General features: G+C 41.4%; 1 protein-coding gene across 2 annotated transcripts in view; it reads left to right on the plus strand.

Moving 5' to 3' along the window:
• Positions 1–17,275, plus strand: part of TACC1 (transforming acidic coiled-coil containing protein 1) — a 67,101-nt gene extending 49,826 nt beyond the window's left edge. For both annotated transcript variants that reach the window (XM_087814182.1, XM_087814183.1), the window contains exons 7-13: positions 4,153–4,278; positions 5,917–5,993; positions 8,095–8,138; positions 9,502–9,662; positions 10,487–10,593; positions 11,189–11,309; positions 12,384–17,275. In XM_087814182.1, the coding sequence (XP_087670308.1) occupies positions 4,153–4,278; positions 5,917–5,993; positions 8,095–8,138; positions 9,502–9,662; positions 10,487–10,593; positions 11,189–11,309; positions 12,384–12,452 (705 nt within the window). In that variant the 3' untranslated portion in view covers positions 12,453–17,275. The remainder of the gene's footprint in view (positions 1–4,152; positions 4,279–5,916; positions 5,994–8,094; positions 8,139–9,501; positions 9,663–10,486; positions 10,594–11,188; positions 11,310–12,383) is intronic.
• Positions 17,276–21,739: the final 4,464 nt, after the last annotated feature.

Below are 21,739 nucleotides of genomic sequence, written 5' to 3' on the forward strand. Positions count from 1 at the left end.
TACTAGTTGTTTTGTAGAATGTCTTTCCATTTGGCTTGTCTTCAGGACTCACTGTTGGGTGGCGGCCCTGGTACTTCCCTAGAGGAGGTAGAGTGGGCAGAAGTAAAGGTGGATGGAGCAGGAGCCTGTGGAAGCCTGAGCCAAAGGAAGGCGAGCACAGAGCACACAGGGACTCGGTGGCATTGTCTCCTCACGGTGGCCTCACATGTTAGTGACGTTTGTTTCTGGACAGAATCACTTTTGCTTGGAAACTCATCTGATCCTTAGCATTTTGGGAGTGAGTCCATCTCATCCCAGCGCAGCCACGCACAGACTTAAGCTGGGATCCCTCATCTGAGAGAGAGGGGCGCCTGCCTTCGCCAGCAGCGAGAGGGCAGCACCCCACACTGCGTGGCCGGAGCAGCCTGCTGGCGCACCTGCGGAAACCAGTTCCTTTCGAAGTTTACCAAGTGCTGTGGGAACTCTTTCGGGTATTTTCAGTATGAAAATAGCAAAAGCATGATTGAAAGAGGATGTGTTGAGTGGACCAAGCGTTTGTGTGGCCGCAGATTCAGGTGGTTGACCCCATTCTTGAAACAAACTGGTTAAACTTCCGATTCCCAACTTGCTCATCTGTAATCATCCTCGTCAGAGTGGTTGTGAGGTTACTATAAGGTGGTGTGATGTTGATAGGAAACGGCGGGAAAGAGTGAGGAAGAAAAATGGAGAGCTCTTATCTCTAAAGCCAGGTGGTGAAGAGCATATTGTATGTTGTGATCTTTTTAAAGTAACCCCAGTTGAACTTCCTAAAATAAATTAATCTCTTTAGAATGTTGAATAAATGTTGCATAGGGAAATTGCAGTATTCAAAACATTGAATAAAGAAATCTGTTTAATCTAGCATTTACTTCTTAAAGCCTCCCTGGGTTGCTTTGGAGCCTATTTCTTTTGCAGTCTCACGCCCATCGTGGCTGGTGGCCAGGGCAAAAGAACTAAGGCCAGAGTGCAGGTGAGCGGTGGGCGTTAAGTCTCTAATGTTGCTTCTCAGCTATTGGTCTGCAGCATTTTCACTTAGGAATCTATTTTTTTAGGAAGTCTTAAACTCGTTAAAAGTTGAGTTTTGTTTGGCTTTTCCAAGCGTGTCTCTGTTAGAGAAGTAGCAGGGGTGGCCCTGCTCCCGTGGGTTCAGCAGCAGGTGATGGGGTGAGCACATTCAACATGCTGTGACAGATTAGTGATGCTCATTCCTCTGCCATAGGGACATGGGCAAGGAGAATTACCTTGTGTCACTGTGCTCACTGTAAGCTTGCAACCAGGACTCCATGGAGTTCCACTGTTGATAGAGAGGTCTTTGTTGGTTCTCAGTTGTGAATGCTTGGTGGGACAGGGAGAAATATTAGGGGACATGAAATGTGGAACCCTTTTGGAAGGACATGATTGGTTGGATTTAGCATCATTATTAAATACGTAAGAGATTGCCTAGTCCAGGAGGAGATTGTCAGGCCAGTGCTTTGTGACAGTACCTTCTGTAGGCTTTCTACACTTCTGATAACATAAAGGACCAAGGAATATAAAAGGTTAAGTCCTAGGGGACTGGAAGAGGTGGCTGAAATAGGCCATGGCATTAATTCCTGCCCTTAGCTCATAAGAGCCTTTGCATTTTGATCATGAGTCTCCTGGTATGCCACCAGATAGGGGAGTGACCCAGGGGAGAACTGCAGGCTGCAGAGCATGCTCATCTGGAAACATTTGCCACCATTTGAGGTCTGACCTTGTACTTCTACCTCAGAATGCTTCTTCCTCCAGACACCACTTTTGTTAGCTAGAAGTTGTTAAACAAGCAGGCAGGCTGAATTTATTTATCCCTTCAACGCACGCATGAGGTGCTGAACTCCAGCATAGATACTGATATTTTCCTTACTAAGAAAACTTTTGGCTTGCTTATTTACCAAATTCTTGGTAACAGGGTCACAGGAGGCCCAGAGGGGTTAGTTTCTAGAGTTGTATTGAGTTGGGGATTCTTGCTTAGAATCATAAACATTCACAAAAGACAGACTTTAAATTCGGAAATATAACAAGGTAAACCAAATATGTTAGTTTTACTTAGTGCGTTATCTCCCTGCAGGAAGCAAGGTTATGAGAAAGCCTCTTCATAAAACGTGGCACGGGAAGTTAATGGAATGATCAAATGTCCAGGGGTGTATCAGTTAACCACAACAAACATTTACCATGCCATCATTTCTGGGTCAGGATTCCTGAGACTGCTTTGTAGGGGCTACAGTCAAGGTATTGACTAGGGCTACAGTCACTTCCAGGCTCACTCATGTGGCTATTGGCACATCTCAGGTCCTCACTAGCTGTTGACAGTGCCATCAGTTCCTTGTCATGTGGACCTCTCCATGGAGCTTCTCACTGTGTGGAAGCTAGAGTCTTTTTATAAACTCATATCAGAAGTGACATCCCATGACTTGTACCATATTCTGTCCTTTAGAAGTGAGTCCTTAGGTCTAGCCTGCCACAAGGGGAAGAGATTGCATGAGAGGGTCAGTACCAGGAGATGGGGGTCATTGGGGCCATTAGACGCTTCACACCACAAGTGGCTTCTGGCTCTAGTGAAAGATCTATCCCAAGATAGAGTGTGCTCTGAGGGGATTATAGACTTCTGTCAGCATCATGGGCTGCCCTCCTCCAAATGCTGCTGGAAGCAGGCACTGCCAGCTGTGGCTTTGCATGTCCCTTTTCTGTGGCCGAAGCCCAGTTTCTATATTGGATGAGGCCTATGACGCTGTCTACAAAACTGTGTATTTTTTAGTACTTTCTAGAGACAGGATGAGCCTATAATAACCTGACAAGTTTAAAGACCCCTGGTCTAAGTGAACCTTGGACTTTATGCTCAGCCTTGGTTCAAAAAAGATACCAGAGAACTGATTATGATCAATAATTATTGGTAAGTTATATTGACATTTAAGATTATTCCTAGGTCACTTTGGCTGACATTTTGGATGTTATTTGTTGAGCTTTTTCCCCATTTATACAAAAAGTTTACTTGTATAGGTAAGGGGAAAATAGCCCAAAAAATACCTTCTAGGAAGGAAAATAGTACAGAACCTATATCCTTGTGAAAAATAAAATACTAACCAAATGTGGCTCTCTAGAACCTGAGTTTATCATAAAACAAGGGGTGCATCAGAAAGTGAAGCGCTGAAAACTCAATAGCAAGGAAGAACCAAAAATGGGAGTACAGACACAGATCTTGACTTCCACGCGACCACTTTGTCAGTAACCCATAATGGTGCACACCTGACAGTATTGCTGGGCTGCCACACACATCTCTGCAGAGCATAGACGTTCCCGGTGATATTTAATCGTCCAGGCTGGGATGGGGTCAGATAAATTAGCCATTTCTGCTTTCTTAGGCCTGAAAGTTAGTAATATATTTTAGAAACATTGCCATCCATAGTGACTACATAGACACACAAAGCATTAATATGTTAAAAAAAAGGACTTTTCTTTGAAAATTTATTTACATGGAACACATCATTCCCAGAAACCCCTTGAAAGATGAGCTATGGACCATGTATAGTTTTCTCTTTTTTACATGTAATTCTTTGGTAACTGACCACTATGATATTTACACTCTCTTTTCTGGGATGATTAGAAAACTCCTCTAGGCTAATCTGTTAAACAAGCAAGACACCCCTGATAATCATTAGAACAAGTTTTTCCTTTAGATAGCACTGTAACTAGACTTGATTTCTTTTTTTTCCTCTAAAACTTGGTGAGACATCACCAGTTTCTTTTTTATTAAAGAATATTTTATTTTTAATATATCTTTATTGATTTCAGAAAGAGGGAGGGAGAGAGGAAAGGGAAAGAGAGAGAGAGAAACATCAATGATGAAACACCAGTGATGAGAGTCCTCATTGATCGGCTGCCTCCTGCACACCCCCTACTGGGGATCGAGCCCGCAACCTGGGCATGTGCCCTGACCAGGAATCGAACCTTGACCTCCTGGATCCTAGGTTGATGCTCAACTGTACTGTTCTGTTTTTTTAACTTTAAACATGTTTTTAAAGATTGCGATCAATGTAGTAATGAAGAAATTATTGATATTTGGGATTAAGAAGCTAAAGATTAAACATAATGAATGTAACCTCTTCCCCCCCTCCCCAGGAAATGCTGGAGTCCCCTGTAGAGAAGGCCCCTATGTCCGTGGCCTGTGGAGGAGAGAGCCCCCTGGATGGCATCTGCCTCAGTGAATCAGATAAGACAGCCGTGCTCACCCTGATAAGAGAAGAGGTAAAGGCTCTCTTGTTCCATCCTCTTATCGCTCCATTTCTTTGTGAAGCCCATGTGTAGTGGGCAGATTCCATCTCTGTTGGCCTGAGTTATCCCCAGCTGGAAGTTCGTGTTTCCTGCAGCTCGTTTAGCTCTCATATAAAGGGCTCCCTGTGAAACACCACACTGGTGCTAGGGTCTTGACATTGTGGTGTGCAGGGACAAAAGCTGGCGTGCCGAAATATCCTTACGAATTTTGACTTCTATCTTTTAGCCTTGAAATTTTCAATGTCAAATTTTGCCAACTTTGTCCGCATATGTATCTAAATTAGTGCCTTCATTTTACAGAGGATATATGCTCATATATAAAAATTCCTTAAATTCTAGACTTGCACTAATATACAGTTGTTTCCTGTTTTCATCTATTCTTTAATTCAACTCTTAAATGCCTTTATCATGTTTCTTGAGCAACCTCTGTTCACTTTTCTTGGAAAATCTGAAAAATATGAAAGATGCTGTTATATGCTAGTAATCAGTTACTACCCTCTCCTATTATATTTCTGTGCTATATTTTATGTATTTGGTTTGTGTATTACTTAATGAGTCCACCTTTTTTAAAAGAAGCTGGAGCAATTTTCATAATATGGAAGTAATTAAGTACCTATGATACAGGCTTCTTAAAGCTTTAAAAAATAGCATTAGGTTGGCAGCAAGAGATGTCTTATTGTCAAAACTTGGGAGCAGTGGTGAGGAAACCCCCCAAAATCTTGTAAATGAGAAAAGTGACTTCATCTTCTTCCTGAGAGTTAAACTATGAGATGACTTCCTAATGAATCAAAGCAAAGATGTGTTTAGTCACCGAAGCAGATAAGCTGGTTTCTAGGATCTTGAGATCCTCATTAAAGGCACCAAAGTAAAATGTACCAATTAGAAAGAGAGAATCACAGAAAAATAAAATGATAACAACGGGCCCCTCCAAGCCCTGTGCAGGGCAAATGGAGTTTCAGGCAATGAATTTAGAGAATTTCTTTCCAGTTAGTTAGCATGGGCATCCCAAATAGGGCCGTGGGCTCTGCACTAACAAGATCCTGCCTCTAGTGAGATGGATGCCCTGGTTGGAGGCACTGAACTACTCACTCCCGCTGTCTGACTCTGTTCTTATCCAGCAATTAAGAAATCTGTATAGAAAGAGAATATGCTGGTCACACCAACTTCTAACGCTCTGACTTTGTGGCAGTTTCGTTTCTCCTCCTAAGATTGGTGCACTGGTGTCTCCTGTGGTTAAGGTGAGTCTCTGTGAGACAGATGCTCTGCCTTGGGCGTCCTCTCCCAGTCAGTGTTCTAGGCCTACAGAGCTGAGAGCCAGACCCTGGCCTGAGGTCAGATTTACAAAGATCTTAATTACCACTCAGAATTTTCCCAGGTGATGGTCTACTCACCTTTACTCTGGTGGCTACATTTCCAGCATCCTATATGGCTACGAGTTACTTTTCCAAATGCTTATGAGCATTGCCTAGAGGTTGTTGAGGTTTTGTATTCCTAATGTATAGCGAATGTCTAGGGTGGACCTGGTTGTGTGTTGTTTCAGTCTTCAATTTTATATTCAAGCTGTAATAGATTGAGTAGGTAAAACCAAGCTTTCTCTCTCTTACAATCTAGATAATCACTAAAGAGATTGAAGCAAATGAATGGAAAAAAAAATATGAAGAAACCCGACAAGAAGTCTTGGAGATGAGGTGAGACTGGGTTTGGGTGAGGGGTTGGATACCTTTATGCATTATTAGATTTAATACAAATGAAGTGATGAAAGTATTTGCTACCACAGAACCAGATGTTGAGAACTTGGGGCTGTGCTATTTACACCTTAATTTGTGGTTGATAATATTTCATGAGCATTGCTCACTAGGTATTATATCTAAACACTGTAGTTTATTTTGGGGGTGTTTGGAACATCATAAGTAAGCAGAACTCACATAATTCTTATCTTTTGAAAAGACAGATTTGTGCAAAAATACCCATTTGAAATACAGAGTAATAAAATTTCCTGACATTCAATTATGGAGGCATTATAATTCATAATACTTTAAAAAGCTAACTATACATAGTAGCTTCAAATCTTATAACTACTAAATAGATTATAAAAAACATATGAACAGAAAACAGAATTGATTGACAATTTTAAATTGAAATCTTTTTATTTTTGCTGCTCACTCTCTAGAAAGGAGAGTTAGGAGCTGTGTAATTAGAGATACATCAAAGAAGAAAGTAAAAGCATAAATACTTTATACACTGTATAGTTAGCACTTGAATGATTAGGAAACATTTAAAACATGTCCATGCTAATTTGTGTCTCTTCTATTATTTGGGTTTTTGAGCATTTACTGGGTGTAAGACCCCGTGCTGGGTATGGTGGAGAGGAAGGGACAGCCCCTGCCCTTGGAGAGCTTACAGGAGCCATTATTAGAAACTTGGATGCAGGGACAAAGTGATGGGCACAATCAGTGAGGATCAGGGGAGCCACTGTTTCTCACTGAGGAGTCACAGGGAAGAGAACTGTCACTGGACAGAGTCAGTTCATTATTATACTTCACCTAAAGAAAGGTTAACACTACAGGGTGATCTTTAAAGTCTTTAAATAACTAAAATACCTTTGGGATTAGGGCAGTGAAAGAAAATTTATAAGTGAATCAGAGGGGACAGAAGCCTGAATGGGTGGATTGGGCCCAGGAAAGCCCAAACTCAGATCAGATCTCTTAGAAAAAGCCCCCGTAATGTCATTACAGTAGTCCCCCCTTATCCACCACCAATATGTTCTGAGACCCCCAAAAGATGTCTGAAACTGCAGATAGTGCCAAAATCTATACATATACACCTATGATAAAGTTCAGTTTATAAATTAGACACAATAAGAGATTAACAATAATAACCTATAATAAAATAAAACGATTATAACAATATACTGTTGTGTGCATGTGGTTTGTCTCTCAAAATATCTTCTTGTACTGTACTCACTTTTCACTTGAAGGAACCACTTTATGGCTTCTCTCTGGTACATGCGAATTGCCAGCATCACTACTCTTGCACTTTGGGGCCAATATTAAGTAAAATAAGGGGGACTTCAACACAAGCACTGTGATACTTCAACAGTTGATCTGATAACCCAGATGTCTACTCAGTGACTAATGGGCTAGCAATGTACACAGCGTGGAACTCCGGACAAGGGTAATTCACATACCAGGCTGGACCAAGCAAAATGGTGTAAGATTCATCACATTTCTCAGAATGGTGTGAAATTTAAAACTTAAGAGTTGTTTACCTCTGGCATTTTCCATTTAATATTTTCAGACTGTGGTTGACTGTAGGAAACCAAAACGAGAAAGTGAAACCATGGGTAATGGGGGACTACTGTAACTTACTTTGTAAAAGATTGATTTGTCTAAGCAAACTTAATCTATTGCCTTGAGGTCATTCACATAGGGGAAAAAAAAAAAAGTGAAGGCAGTTGTTTCTACAAATAGAATGAAAGCTTGTTAAATAGAAAATCTTAAGAAAAACCTTTTTGAGCATTAACAAACCTTGCATTAACGTTTAAAAAAGAGAGATCCCAGAGTGGATAAACGGGCTATGGAAATTGTCCAGTTCAGGGTGGGGCAAAAGTAGGTTCACAGTTGTGAGTATGCGAAACAGATATTATTTATTGTATTATTTTCCATATGAATGACTGTAAGTCTATCTTTGCCCCACCCTGTATGTTAATGTGTTTAATTGTGAAAGCATTTCTCCAGTTTGCATTGTCTAAAAATTCTCTTCTGATAATATTTTTTTTTTATTTTTAAGGAAAATTGTAGCTGAATATGAAAAGACCATTGCCCAAATGATTGGTAAGGAAATTTTTTTCTAGGGTGTAAGCCATAGGATCCATAGATGATTTTCAAATCAGGTTATAAACTTCCATTTGTCCATCACTTAGATATAGTTGATTCTCATTATTTGCAGTAGTTACATTCTATAAAGTGGCCATAAGCACTGAGTTAGCAAACACTGATCTGTTGCTTCTAGGGAAGTACAGGGTTAGGTTCCTGCAAGCTGCTGGTCACAGCATTTTTGTGACTACATAATCTTGTCTTATGTGTATTTCTGTTTAAAGACATCTTATTTGATATAGTCGATTCATTAACATTGAACTGATGGTCAACGGTGCTATAGCTCAAGTGTGAACAAAGCTTATCAAACATGTATTTTCCCTGTGAGGCACGTCACAGGCTTCCTGCACTTAGGAACACTAGACAGCTCTGTAGCACTATACTTGGGGCCATTTTAAATAGCAATATCACCAACAGAAAGCACACACACAAAAAAGGCAGTAGATAGAATGTGAAAAGGACACTTCTTTACAGTAGGGAGCAAGAAGGCATCACCTTTTTCAACCTCAGCTGAGGATGTGCACATCAGGTGACTCAAATTTTTTGCCATTCTGTGCATGTCTGTGAATGACCATGAATGCACCAGAAGTATTGATTTTAGGGTTACAAATGAATATTAGTAAGTAGGCAAATTCACAAATATGGAATTCGTGAGTAATGGGGATCAGCTGTAGTGGGTGTTTTTTTGAGAATGGCAAACACTTGGGCTCTGTGAAAAGCCCCCCACCCGGTACCCAGCGTTCACAGCCTAGGCACATTGTTCCTACCCCCGGTGGTGCAGTGTCCTTACCCCACTGCCAGTTGTACCTTCCCTGTGTCAGACCCACGGGTGCCTTTTCAAAGTGACAGTGGTTGATCATCCTGCACTGAATTTAGAACCTCTTCTTGCCCGTATTGTAAGGACTGACTCCCTAAGTCAAAGTCAGGCCTTTCTGCACTTGAGCACCAAAATGGTATTTTCTATTGTCCGCATCACCTAATGCCCTCCCAGCACACAGTCTTTGCCACAGCTGTTCCCCTCCTCTACATGGAATATTCTTCCAGGGAGTTCCTGCCCTCAGTTCTTTGGGGTCTCTTCAGATCTCTCCTGAGACCACTCTATATGAAAAAGGAACCTCTCCCCTCATGCCCTGCTTTGTTTCCCCCATCACTTATCACCATATATCTCACTTCTAGAATGTAAGTCCTTGAGAGTGTGAACTTCGTAATGTCCCCTGCTGGGTCCCTCCAAAAAGAACACTGCTTATTCTTATTAGCTCAAGGAAGGCAGCCGCTCATTGTGTTGATTGAAGATGCCATTGCTTTTGATTGTGATTCACAGAAGATGAACAAAGGACAAGTATGACGTCTCAGAAAAGCTTCCAGCAACTGACCATGGAGAAGGAACAGGCCTTGGCTGACCTTAATTCTGTGGAAAGGTCCCTTTCTGATCTCTTCAGGAGATATGAGAACCTGAAAGGTGTTCTGGAGGGGTTCAAGAAGGTAGCATGTCCTTTCCTTCTGGAATCTCCTTGCTGGTGTATTTTCTTGGTAGTAGATCTTCAGATGTGTATGCCAGAGGAGTGTGAGTAGCCTTTAAATAGGGACTAGTGTCCCCTGTTGGCTGTGTCTTCTGTTCCAGTGAGCTGGAGAACCGCCCCCCCCCCTTTCTGAGGTTGTTCAGGCATCTTGCCCAGTGGGTGGCATGTCTTGGTCATTCCTCTCCTGGGTCAGGCCAGTAAACCCCAGACACAACCAGAGTGTGGCATGGAGTATAAGAACTGTGGAACCCTTGGACTTTAGGAGGATTCTAGAGATGTTCGTTTTGATAATTCACCCATTTGCTATTAGTAAAAGTAAAAGGGATTCTAGATACAGCTCTGAAAAATTCAGGCTGCATATTCTAGAGAAAAGTAATACAATGTTTCAAGCTCAGGTGTAAGTGGGCATATTGATTTAATTTAGTTGCACATCATCAATGAGACATTTATGGCAGTGAACATTCTTTTTTTCCATATTCAAATAAAAATGAGACTGGCCAATTTATCTATGGGAATCAGATTGCTTTTCAGATTTAAATAACTGCCTTTCTAAAGCAGGTGTACTGGTGTAACTGAACCTTGCTATATGATTTGAAAATCAATACATGAAGAAATTATCTAGAATTTCTTTGGTAGATTTATTCGTACCATAGAGTATAATTTAAAGGCATCTGAATTAATTGGGTTTTCTTGTTTTTGAAGAAAATGAGCACTCATACATGGTATGTCACTAGTAGAAGAAAAACAAAATGACCTGTTTTATTTTAAATTATTGTTTTGGAACAGAATGAAGAAGCCTTGAAAAAATGTGCTCAGGATTACTTAGCCAGAGTTAAACAAGAGGAACAGAGATATCAGGCTCTGAAAATCCACGCAGAAGAAAAACTAGACAAGTAAGAACTTGCACATAAGAATTTTCTTATATGTTGTGAGATTGATGGAGGCAAGAAAAAAATCACTGTTTTGCAATTCCAGATGGCGTGTGTGTGTGTGTGTGTGTGTGTGTGTGTGTGTGTGTTTTAAAAGCTTTCTTTTGCACCACATGAATAAAGTCACTTTTTGGACTGTGTGTGGTAGATGAGATGGTTGTTATCCTGCCTCTTTAGCTGTGATGATCCAGAAGATGATCCTGCTTGCTACTGTACTGGGTTAAAAAAATACACAAAACCTTTTTGATTGTTGTAGAAACTGTCATGTGACTCCATTTTCCAGTGACATATGAATTTTGAAGGACACTGGGGCCTTTGAGATTAACTGCCATTGGTTTACACTATGGAAATGTCCTTAGTTGTGTGTAAATTGAGTTTTTACAGATTAAAGTTGAAATTATTTAGATCAGCGATTCCTTTTGTTTTTCTCATCATGAAGTCAGTTCCTTTAGGTTGCACTTCACAGATGTCAGTGGTTCCTATCCTGCCCCTTGCCATGACTGATGACTAACCCTGTGCCTTTTGTCTTTTTATTCTGCAAACAAAACACCATAAACAGAGCCAATGAAGAGATTGCTCAGGTTCGAACAAAAGCAAAGGCTGAGAGTGCAGCTCTCCACGCAGGGCTCCGGAAAGAGCAGATGAAAGTGGAGTCCCTGGAAAGGGCCCTTCAGCAGAAGGTACAACAAGGGGCGTGGTGTGACCACAGCGACGCTTGCTTTTGGTCGTTGGCAGTGGTAGCTTGCAGTGGATCTGGATGAAAGAGGCCTCACCTTTTTCCCAGACACTTCACTCTAGCTCCTTTGTGAACCGATTCAGGGGGAGACAAGGCAAAACCATGAAACTCCCAGGCACACTGGTGGGAACTGTCCACAGGCGAGATACAGAGAGGAAGTGGCATTAACTGAACTTCAGGGACCAAATGCTGCTTAGTCGGGCTCTGAGGCTCCCTTTTTAAAAATTTCTTTTTGTTTTTTTAAATTAATATATGAAGCCGTCTTCCCCCTTCATTGTAATTTTACCCTCCAGGGCACAGTTGGCACAGTCTAGAGGTATATTTATGGTCATGACTAGGAGATGCTACTGCATCTATCTAGTGGGGAGAGGCCAGAAATGCTGCCAAACAGCCTACAGTGCACAGGACAGCCCCACAACAAAGACTGCCCAGCCCGCATTGCCAGTGGTACGCTGTGGAGAAACTGCTGCGGGTGGTAACAGCGGTCCTTATTTCTCGATGCTCAGCGATTCTTGGACTTCAGCTTTTGCATACCTCTAGTGTTTTTCTTCCTATGTTTCCGATTGTGTATTCATGCCTGTGGCCTCCATTCAGTTAGGACAGGATTCTTACCATGGGGTCTGATAACCCCTAAGACAGTGTTCCCGGGGTGTGAGGACTCAAGAATCCCCAGTCCCTGGAGATGCTTATGGATTGAGTGAGGTCCAGATACTTGTGTTTTTAAAAGGTACTCCAGGGAATTCCTGTGATAAGAAAATTTGAGAACTAAGAGGTTCGTGGACAAGCTGCAGAGGGGCCGGTGACAGTCCTCACCCCCGACTCAATTTAAGCATAACTCTGTGCACACAAAGCGTTTTCCGGGGGAAAGGTATAGAGATCTCTTTTCTTTAATGAGTCTCTGACGTAGAAAGGCTCAGAGCCACTGAGTTAGAGTATAGCCAGTCTTGAAACTGGTAGTTATAATTGCCTTTATCTCAGGATGCAGATGACCTGCATAATCACATCGTTTGTCTTTCAGAACCAAGAAATTGAAGAACTGACGAAAATCTGCGATGAGCTGATTGCAAAGCTGGGAAAGACTGACTGAGTTTCCCCTGTTAGCTCACTGGATCTGCATTTGGCTGCTTCTCTCGTGACCACAATTATATTGCCTTATCCAGGAATTGTTGCCCCTTTGCAGAGAAAAACACTTTGAAAAAGCACATGCCCACTGCTTGTCCCGCTTTGCTGCCGACGCACAGCCCTGGAAGAAACCCTGGAGTGCCACAGTCGCCGAAGGAGTGGCAGCAGGCCATCGAGTCCTTCGTCACCTGATGGGCCAGTTAGACAGGCTGCTAAGTTGGGTTTGTGATTTCTCTGTCCTTAATTCGTTTTAAAGTCAGCTTTACTTTTCCAGGTGCGTTAAATTTGTGATTTTGTAGCTACTGTCTGATTTTTTGTGTGACCTGTTTATTTCATCTTTTAAATTTAATTTTCAGTATTAATGGTTTTATTTGAGGAAGGTAATTTGGTTTTTGTTACTTCTAATTTGTGAACAAGAAGGGTCTCTGACTACCCATTTGTACACACACACACATACTTACACTTGCTGCTCTTTTTCCCTTGAAGCATAGTCAGATAAGAACTCTACAGAAGAACCTCTTTCCATAAATGTAAAAGCCTATTTTGAAAGTCCTGGCTCAGAATGCCAACTTGAGAATTTGTGACCACCCCTGACTCCTGCCTGTCATGACTTATGACCCCGGCTCAGGTGTCACGTCCAGGGAAGACTTCGCCATCATATTTGTTGTCCTGGTATTTAGATGCTCCTCAGCCTCGACGAGTGTGAGTGTGACCCCTTTGGGGTTCGTTGGCAGGCTGGTGGTGACTGCCCCCTGCAGGCACAGCAGAGCGGAGCTCCCTCGGAGCTGGGGTGTGGCTAGGCTGTCCTAGAGCCACTTTGTGTCCTCCGCTTCACTTGTTGCTACAGAACCAACATTTCCTCTTTATTGTCTATTTGAAATATGTGAAGAAAATCTACTTGTAAAAGGTTTAGATGAACTTATATAATTAAAAGGTAACTGTAACCCCATCAGCAATTATAAGGTGAAGAAACAGTTGGTTTTTCACAAGTGTGATGCCTTGTTTTTCAGATTTTTTTCTTTAAGGCAAAAAAAGTCCTTTCAAACTAAAGACAATTTTTAACAAAATGGGCAGTAAAAATCATGTGAAACACTCTGAAAATCAGTGCTTTTTGAATATTTTTAAAGAAAAGCCATTTCACTTAGAGGAGGGGAGTAAAGGGAGCAGATCCACACTCTGAGAACCCAATTCCTCAAGCTCTCATTCAGTGTGGAGGGGCCATTAACCCCCAAATGGAAAATTGTCGTGTAGCCAGTGAATTCCCCAGCATTTCATAGGCAAAACCAAATCCCTGCAAGTGTTTTAAAGCGGCCTTGTCTTAATCTTAGCACCCTGAAGGTCTTCATGGTGACATGCACTATGTTCAGAACATGTAACTTTCGTACTTTTCCTGTAGAACTATTGCATGGTCCACCTTCAGCAGTGAATTGTGCCTGGTGGAGAACGTCTATAGGTCTCTAAACATGAGTTTTTCTTTAGAAGTATACTATTCACAGGGGTGCAATCTTTAGCCCCAGGGAGGTCAATAATGTCTCTTAAAGCCAGAAGTCACGTTTTACCAATATGCATTTACCATAATTGGTGCTTAGGCTGTATTTTCAAGCCTGTTGTCTTACCGTTTTGTACAAAAAAGAACAACAAAAAGTGATCTGTGGTTGGAGAAGTGACTTGACAATCATTGGGGCCTTGAAAACGTCACTGGATTAATGTGCGAGCTGTACTGTAGTCTCAGCGGCAGAGGGCTGGTGTCTCCCGGTGGTGCCGCTGATTTCCTCGTTCAGTCCTCTCCTACCAGGAAGACGAGCTGTGTGTTTTGCAGAAAGAAACGTTGCTAAACCTTTTGCTGCTGTATTTTGGTGACATGCCCATGTTTACTTGTTTTCTGTTGATCTGTTTTAAGCATGGAAGGCTTTAGTGGTCTCCGTTATAAATCCTGGTCCTCTTTTTAGGTTTCTTGTGTATATAAGAAAAGGTAGCTATGTGTTAAAACAGGTGACGACAATCCTTCCCTAGCACACTGGTAAAAGAGACCCCTTAAAAACTAGATCCTAGAGCAAAGTTGCTGCACAAGGAATACGCGAGGGCCCATGTTAAGTAGTAGTTGCCACTGGCCTCTCAGCCATGACTGTTGCAAGAATATGTGCTTCCTTCTGATGAAATAGGTGGATATGCTCCAACAAGAATAAAAATGTAGCTTGTGCAGCTGACAAATCAAGAGAATATACTGGGCAGAATAAAGTATGTTGTTGTTTTTCTTTAAAAAGAAGAAAAAATCCCCCACAACTCCAAACTTTTAGAACTCCAGAGAGTAAGAATATAGCTAGAGTGGGCCCCTAGGGCAATAATAAACAGTTACAAAAGTGAAAAGAGATGAATGGAAGTTGCTGGCCTAGATCATGGTTGGGAACTGTTAGGTGATCTTGTTGAGACTGGATCCAGAGCCATTTCTTAAGTTTTTGACTTGGCCAACGTGTAGATAGGTAGTTTTTATCTTAAAGTATTTTAGTTGGAGACTGAGCAGTTTGTCACTTGGTTGGCTGGTCAGTTACCGTCAGACCTCCTGAGATTCACTATATTGGGAGAAGCTCCTGAAGGCCTGCCCAAACCTTTGGTTCTGTAAAATTGTTCTGGAAATATTGAGAAGCCCAGTTTTCTTACATGGTTTCTAGCTTCTTCAGACCCAGCCCAAATTAGGGAGTGTAGAAACACGTGCTTGTGCAAAGCTCTGAGGATCTGGCCGCCTTCCAGAATGATACGGAATCTAAGGGAAGATTTACGTTTGGTTTTGGGGGATCACTCAGGTTGAATTTTCTTTCCATCCAGTTACCCTTTCCACCTGCCCCACACTTTGTGCAACTCTTACACCAGTACTTAGGTCTTTATTGGACAGCCCCGAGTTAGTACTGTTTGTGAAAAGGAGGAGTAAACTGCCCAGGTGTTCCTGGGCTGTCCGAAAGCAGCCAGAGGGAAGCATTCGCTTTAAAGGAAGATAACCGAGGGCTTGCTGGTGGCTCTACAGCTCAAAATGGAATTATTAAAGAGCAAGGCTGGTAATCTTGTGTACACTAGCTGGAAATGATTCACACATCTTTTTCTAGTGGTATAAAAGCTCTAACGCTCTCTCTTTATTCCCTTTTGTTTTTTCAATATAATTAGTAGCCATCTCACTGAACTGTACATGACTATTGTCTTTCGTTTTGGTTTTGTGACCACACAAGCTTATTCTCGGACTTGGTTTCTTACTTTAAGCTCATGTTGGAAAGAGAGACTCTAAGTGTTGAAAGATTAAATGATTCAGGCAAAGGATTTTAAAGTAAAAATGTATATATTCTGAAGAATTTTAAAGATAGCAGATTATTATTTGCTTATTAGAGAACAAATATAGTCTGGGAATCCCAGAATGTCAGGCCAAAGGTCTAAGAAGTCATTGTGTTCAAAGACTTTAATAGAAATATTTTGAGGAGACTTCTGTCCAAAAAGGTTTGACTAACCTCCAGATTCCAGTGATTTTTAAAAAGCTTATCACTCAAGTTTATCACTCAAACCTTGAGTCTCCCATAGAGTAAAGCTAAAGAAATTGGAGAAACGTCTATAAGGTTCTCCTCTGGGAGACAATATAAACGGCAGCATTTCCAGGGAAAACCCTCCCTAGTGCCCAGAGCTAGCATTCTGGAGACTAAAGATTGCACTTTTCGTAGTTCTTTGTCCAAATGCAATCCCATTTCTGTGCCTCTTAGCATGCAGTTAGATTTGGACAAACAAGATTCCTAAGGAATGACTTTATTAACTATAATATGGTTCCAGCTATTACATATATATATATATACATATATATATTTGGTTATAGTTCTAACATAGAGATGTTGCGTGCGATGCTGACAGTCTTAACTCATTTGGAGGAGGCCAGGCGTGGAGCTGAGGTGTGGTTTGAACCTTCCTTGTATCGATTCTTTAGAACTCTACAGATTCCACTTTCTCCCTCTCTGCCTTTTAGTGGTATCTGAAATATACTCCAAAAAGTATTTCCTAGTCACATGGTTGACCAATATTCTATATAAATAATTCCCAAGCAGACCTATAAAAATTGGAACTCGGAAACCACCCCCAGTCCAGATACAGGACAGTCTGTCACCACACCCTCAGCCTCAGCCCTGGTCCTTCTTACCCGATGGGACAGGACCCAGGCATTTCTTTAAATCTCAGAGGTAGCAGTAAACTTTTCAGTGTTGCTGTTAGCAACTGTGTTTGCCAGTAGATACCCATTTGTACTAATGTGCCAACAAGTAAATGTTAATTGCACATCTGCTTCCACTGTGTCCCCACGGGTGCCATGAAGTGTGTGAGGAGCCTCGTCTGGAGGAGTGAACGCGGCATTGACTACTGCTATCAGGATTGTGTTGTGTGGAATAATCATCTACATAAATTTTATATGCACAGTAATTTCCCTTTTATATGTCAGGTAAATATTTGTAAAAGTTATACTCACACAAATGAAATTATTATAATGATTACTAATATATTTTTTCCATGTTTCATTGCCTGAATAAAAACTGTTTACCACTGTTAAATTTGAGTGTGCGTGTATGCATTTTTTCCCTAGTTATGGTGGTTTTCATCCCCAAGTGAAAATTTACGACAGCCTCACTTTTATGAGCTCCATATTTCAGTTTAAAAATAGAAAAGATGACACTGCACTCATTTTGTGGGATTTTATACATTTGGCTGGGGGTGTAATTAAAAACAAAACAAACAGACTTTGGAATTCAGACCTTACCATAGAAATTTCCACGCTTTTGCATCTGTGCAAACAAAGTAATTGGGTGCTTGTTGGTTTTGCTTTGAGACTGCTTGTCTGCCCTGGCATTTTTCAAGTCATAGGAAACTAAATCATTCCAAGGAGCCAGCGCTGTGTAAACATTGCAGAATGGCCCACAGAAAATAGTTGATGTTTTATGTCTCTTCTAGGTTAATACCAGGAAAAACTTTCAGTACTAGCCAGGCCAGTAAAGGGCTGGGGGACTGGGCAGGAAAATTTATGTTTTATTGCAGGAAAAGATAAGAGTCTCCATTTTACAACCTAGCTGGGGATCCACTAAGAAAAATCAGCGCTGTCACTTTCTTCACATTTGCTGCATCATAAGACATCATAGCCTGTAAAGTTCCAAAAAGTGTTTTTCACTAGTGTGCTCCTGAACCGCCAGGAGGGACTCCTGTCATATGACTGGAGGAGATGGCACTGCCATTTACCGAATGCTAAAGACCATGGAAATCGCATCACGTCCTAAGAATTTGGGGAGAGTAGGGTGGGAATTAGCTTTCTCCTCTCTCACAGAATTTTATTCTTAATAATAGGAGATGACTTTAGGGTTTTCCACACTTTTATAGATAGATCATGAGATCATTTTAGTGAGCAGCAGTCAGTATTTTAATAAGAGAAAATGTGACATATCAAAGTGCATTGTACAGGTTAAGGATAAGCTACTGCTCCATGAGATTCGTTTCAGATATAAATGCCTATGTGCGAGGTCATGATGGAAATTAATTTCTTGGTATGGCTAGTGGTCAAAGTGTGAAAAAACTTGATCTGCTAACGGTCATTCTACAGTTGAAGTAAAAAGGTGATGTGGCCAAGATTCTGTAGTTTGTATATTAGTGAAATTATCATCTTCACTCAAAATGAGCAACAAAATGAATTGCCACTTAGGCCTTTTCAAGCTCTTCAAATCCAATTTCTCCCAGATTTGGATAGCATTATGTGTATATCATTTTCTGTGTGTGTAGGCATTTACGGACCAATCAGAGCCAAAACTCTTTTTGTCTACATTCATTCATTTACTAAATATTTAGTGCATTTGCAGTTTCAAAGTGGAACATGCAGAGTTTCTGAGGCTAGTTAACTAAAGAGAAATTGTTTTTAAGTTTGAAACTTCACAGAAATACAGAACAGTATGATAACTAAAACTGTTTTTACCCCAGAAGAAAGCCATCGCTATTCTAGGTTTCTTAGCCCAGTTGTGACTTGTAGGTTATTTAATCTAAATTATATGCTTGAGGATGGGGACACAGCAGTGGCTGCAATTATCATGAGATAAATGTAACCCCAAAACAGGACGAGATGGCATGGAACTGTGAAGTCACCTGGCACAGACTTAGTGCTGAAGGAGTCTAAGAGGAGGGACAGTGTAATAGGAAGGACATGCAAACCGGGTAGAGGAGCAGGCGTCAGAGAATAACACTCGGCTGAGCCTGGCTTCAGGTCACAGCCTCAGTTATTTTCCCTGCCTGGGCTTCAGTTTTCTAACTGGTGATAACAGTTCCCACCTTCTGAGATGGTCGCGAGAACTCAGTGAAAATGCTCGCATAGTGTTTAGCCCTTGGGGCCTTCATGACAGTGATTATCGTCACCTAAAACCTTGAATTTATGAAATTTTCAAATTTTCTAAGACTCCCCCTTAGAACCAAATGATTTTGTTACTAGTTTTATTAGACATCGAAACATAACAAAGCTTTGGGAACTTAGAAGTTACCTAACTTGATTCTTTTATTTGAGATTGGTAGAAGGTGGAGGCCTGGAGGATCCCCATGTTGGGGTGATTGAGCTATTAAGTAGGGAATGGAAGCCACCATGGGTTCCAGACAATTCCAAGACTTTCCAGACCTATACAGGCCTCTAAAGGTTCCTATGATCTCTATTTTTTCTTTGCCAAGATGTGTACATCCTTCGAAGTTTGGTTCCCATGGGGATACATATACAGGAACAGATTGACGATAGAACTCAGTCAACAGAAACTCACTTATTAGCCAGTTTAAAGGAAAGGGTAATTTGACATTTGAGTTTCCTGTTGCCAGGTGCCTTTACACATACGTCACATTAACAATTTCACGTAGGTGGAATTGTGTGTTTTTTTTTGTTTCTTTACCAGTCGGGGGGGAAATGAGGCTAAAAATCATGTAACATCCACCCAGCCACAAAGGTGGAGCTAGCACGTGAACCCAGGTCTCATTGATCTCAAACCCCATTCTCCAGGCCACTCAGTGTTGGAGCACACTTTGGAATATATTGTTCAACAGGGCAAAGGAGGACTTTGTATTCACTAAATGAGTTTTCTTGCTCCTTTCTTTTCTCAAGTGGGAATGTTATATAGGCAGTTAGACAGACATGAACAGAGCAAGGATGATGGGCCAGGTACAGAAACTCACCAGGGCAGAAAGCCCCAGATGCATAGCAAGGGGCAAAACTGGAAAACAAGAACCTCACCCCCAGGGTAACCTTTTCTCCCCTAGCATATCACTGGTCATGCAGTTTGGACCTCCTGACCTTTCATATTGCTGGTCTTGCAGTTTAGACACCCTGAGCGTTTCTTCCCTAACGGTAACATCTAGGCCTCAGTTGTATTTCAGCTCCAGGCCCAGAAAAGCATTGAAACCAGACAAGGGAGGTCGTTGCTGCCTCAGGACCAGCAACATTGACTAATGACCCCCTGCCCTGGTACCAACCACCAATCAGTGGAGATCACAGCCCTGAAAGAGCCACACCTGGAAAGCTGATGAATATTCTACTGAGACCTCCCCTAAGATTTCCACCTGCAAGAGAGAGAGAAATATGCTCAGGACAATGGACCCAGCATGTACCCTTCCCCATTAGCAGAGCATGCCATTGCCATCTCCTTCCCTCTGAGGGGACCCCACGATACTTGCAACCAGGGAAGCAATGGGCAGCGGCAACCTGTCCCAGGCTTACCCCCTGAACCTGTCTCCAAGGCCCCCCCTTCTCTGACTTCCCAGTGAGCCAAAGCAGCCCAGCCTGGGCCCTCCTGTTACTTCCTCTATGCACCTTGTTTCACCATCCTAAGTGTATTTTTGCTGCAGTCAATGAACTCTTGCTTGCTTTTCTACACTTTGTCTCCTGATTGAAATCTTTGCCTTAAGAAGACAAGACTCAAGGCCTCCCCTTCTCCCCAGTAACAGGAATAATTCAGTGGATATCAGAAAAGACTGCAGAATCATGTCACCAAAGTTCAACAGCATGAGAACACGAAACCTAGCAAAGATGCATAATTCGTTTCTGTATTGGAAAGGTGCTATTAAAGGAAAACAAAACTCATAGTATTCTTCCTTTCGGGCCTCCTTGTTTTGCAGGAAGAGCTTTGGCCTGGAGGGCTGGGATGGGTTCTAGTCCTAGTTTTTGTCAACTGCATTGGGAAAAACCTTTAATGCCCTTATTTGGACTGAGAATGCTAGGAGGTCCCGTCCTGTGATTTTGTGATTTTACATCTTCCTAAAGTGCTAACTAAGGCAAAAGGTCCCCCAGTTTCCTTGTCAAAATCATTCTGAAAACGCTTCTTGTGACTACAGCATTCAGTGAAGTGAACATCAGCCCACATCACACAGGAAGGGAAAAGGCCTGGGCTCCTCTCAACAATAAGGATAAATTTTAAAAAGAATAAAATTGTACTTAGAACTAAGAGTCTATTAAAATCCACCTTATTTACAGTCTAATTCTGATTAATTACTCCTATACACTCATGAATAATAAATTCAAGATACTACTGACCAATCTTCTGAGAACATTTTCTACAACACAGTTGTTTTTGAAACTTTTTTTCAAATGGAATAAATATCAACTCTATTTGTATTAAAAAAAAAAAAGAAAAGAAAGAAAAGAAGAGAAGAGGAAGAAAAGAAAAAAGAAAAGAAAAAAGAAAGAAAAGAAGAGAAAAAAGAAAAGAAAAGAAAAAAAGAAAGAAAAGAAAAGGAAAAGGAAAAGAAAAGAGAAAAGAAAAGAAGAAAAGAAAAAGAAAAGAAAAGGAAAAGAAAAGAAAAAAGAAAAGAAAAGCCCTGGGCTCAAGTCCCACACCAACATCCAAGTTCATGCTCTCGTTTTCTCGGGACAACAGCTCCACTCTGGACCTCAGTTTTGTCCACAGGATGAAGCTGGATTATACCCTGTAAGGCCTCTCCCATGAGTGAGAGTGTCATGACAGCCACTGTACCCAACACTCCTGTGATGCAAGCTGACACACAACAACATGCTCATAGACTCAGTCATTCATTGCATGCCCAGCCTGTATCATCTGAATTTCTGAAAATAAATTAAATTGACAGAATGTGTTGAGTTCTTAAGATGTACAAACTCGTAATCACAATTATTCAACTGTATAGGCTCAGAAAGGCATTTTTGTTCTAGACATCAAAAATGACAGCACGGTTAGCTAATTTGGTGCAGTCAGACATAATTACAATATTTTGCTA

Source organism: Miniopterus natalensis, chromosome 2, assembly GCF_054644295.1.
Source record: "Miniopterus natalensis isolate mMinNat1 chromosome 2, mMinNat1.hap1, whole genome shotgun sequence".
NCBI lineage: Eukaryota > Metazoa > Chordata > Mammalia > Chiroptera > Miniopteridae > Miniopterus > Miniopterus natalensis.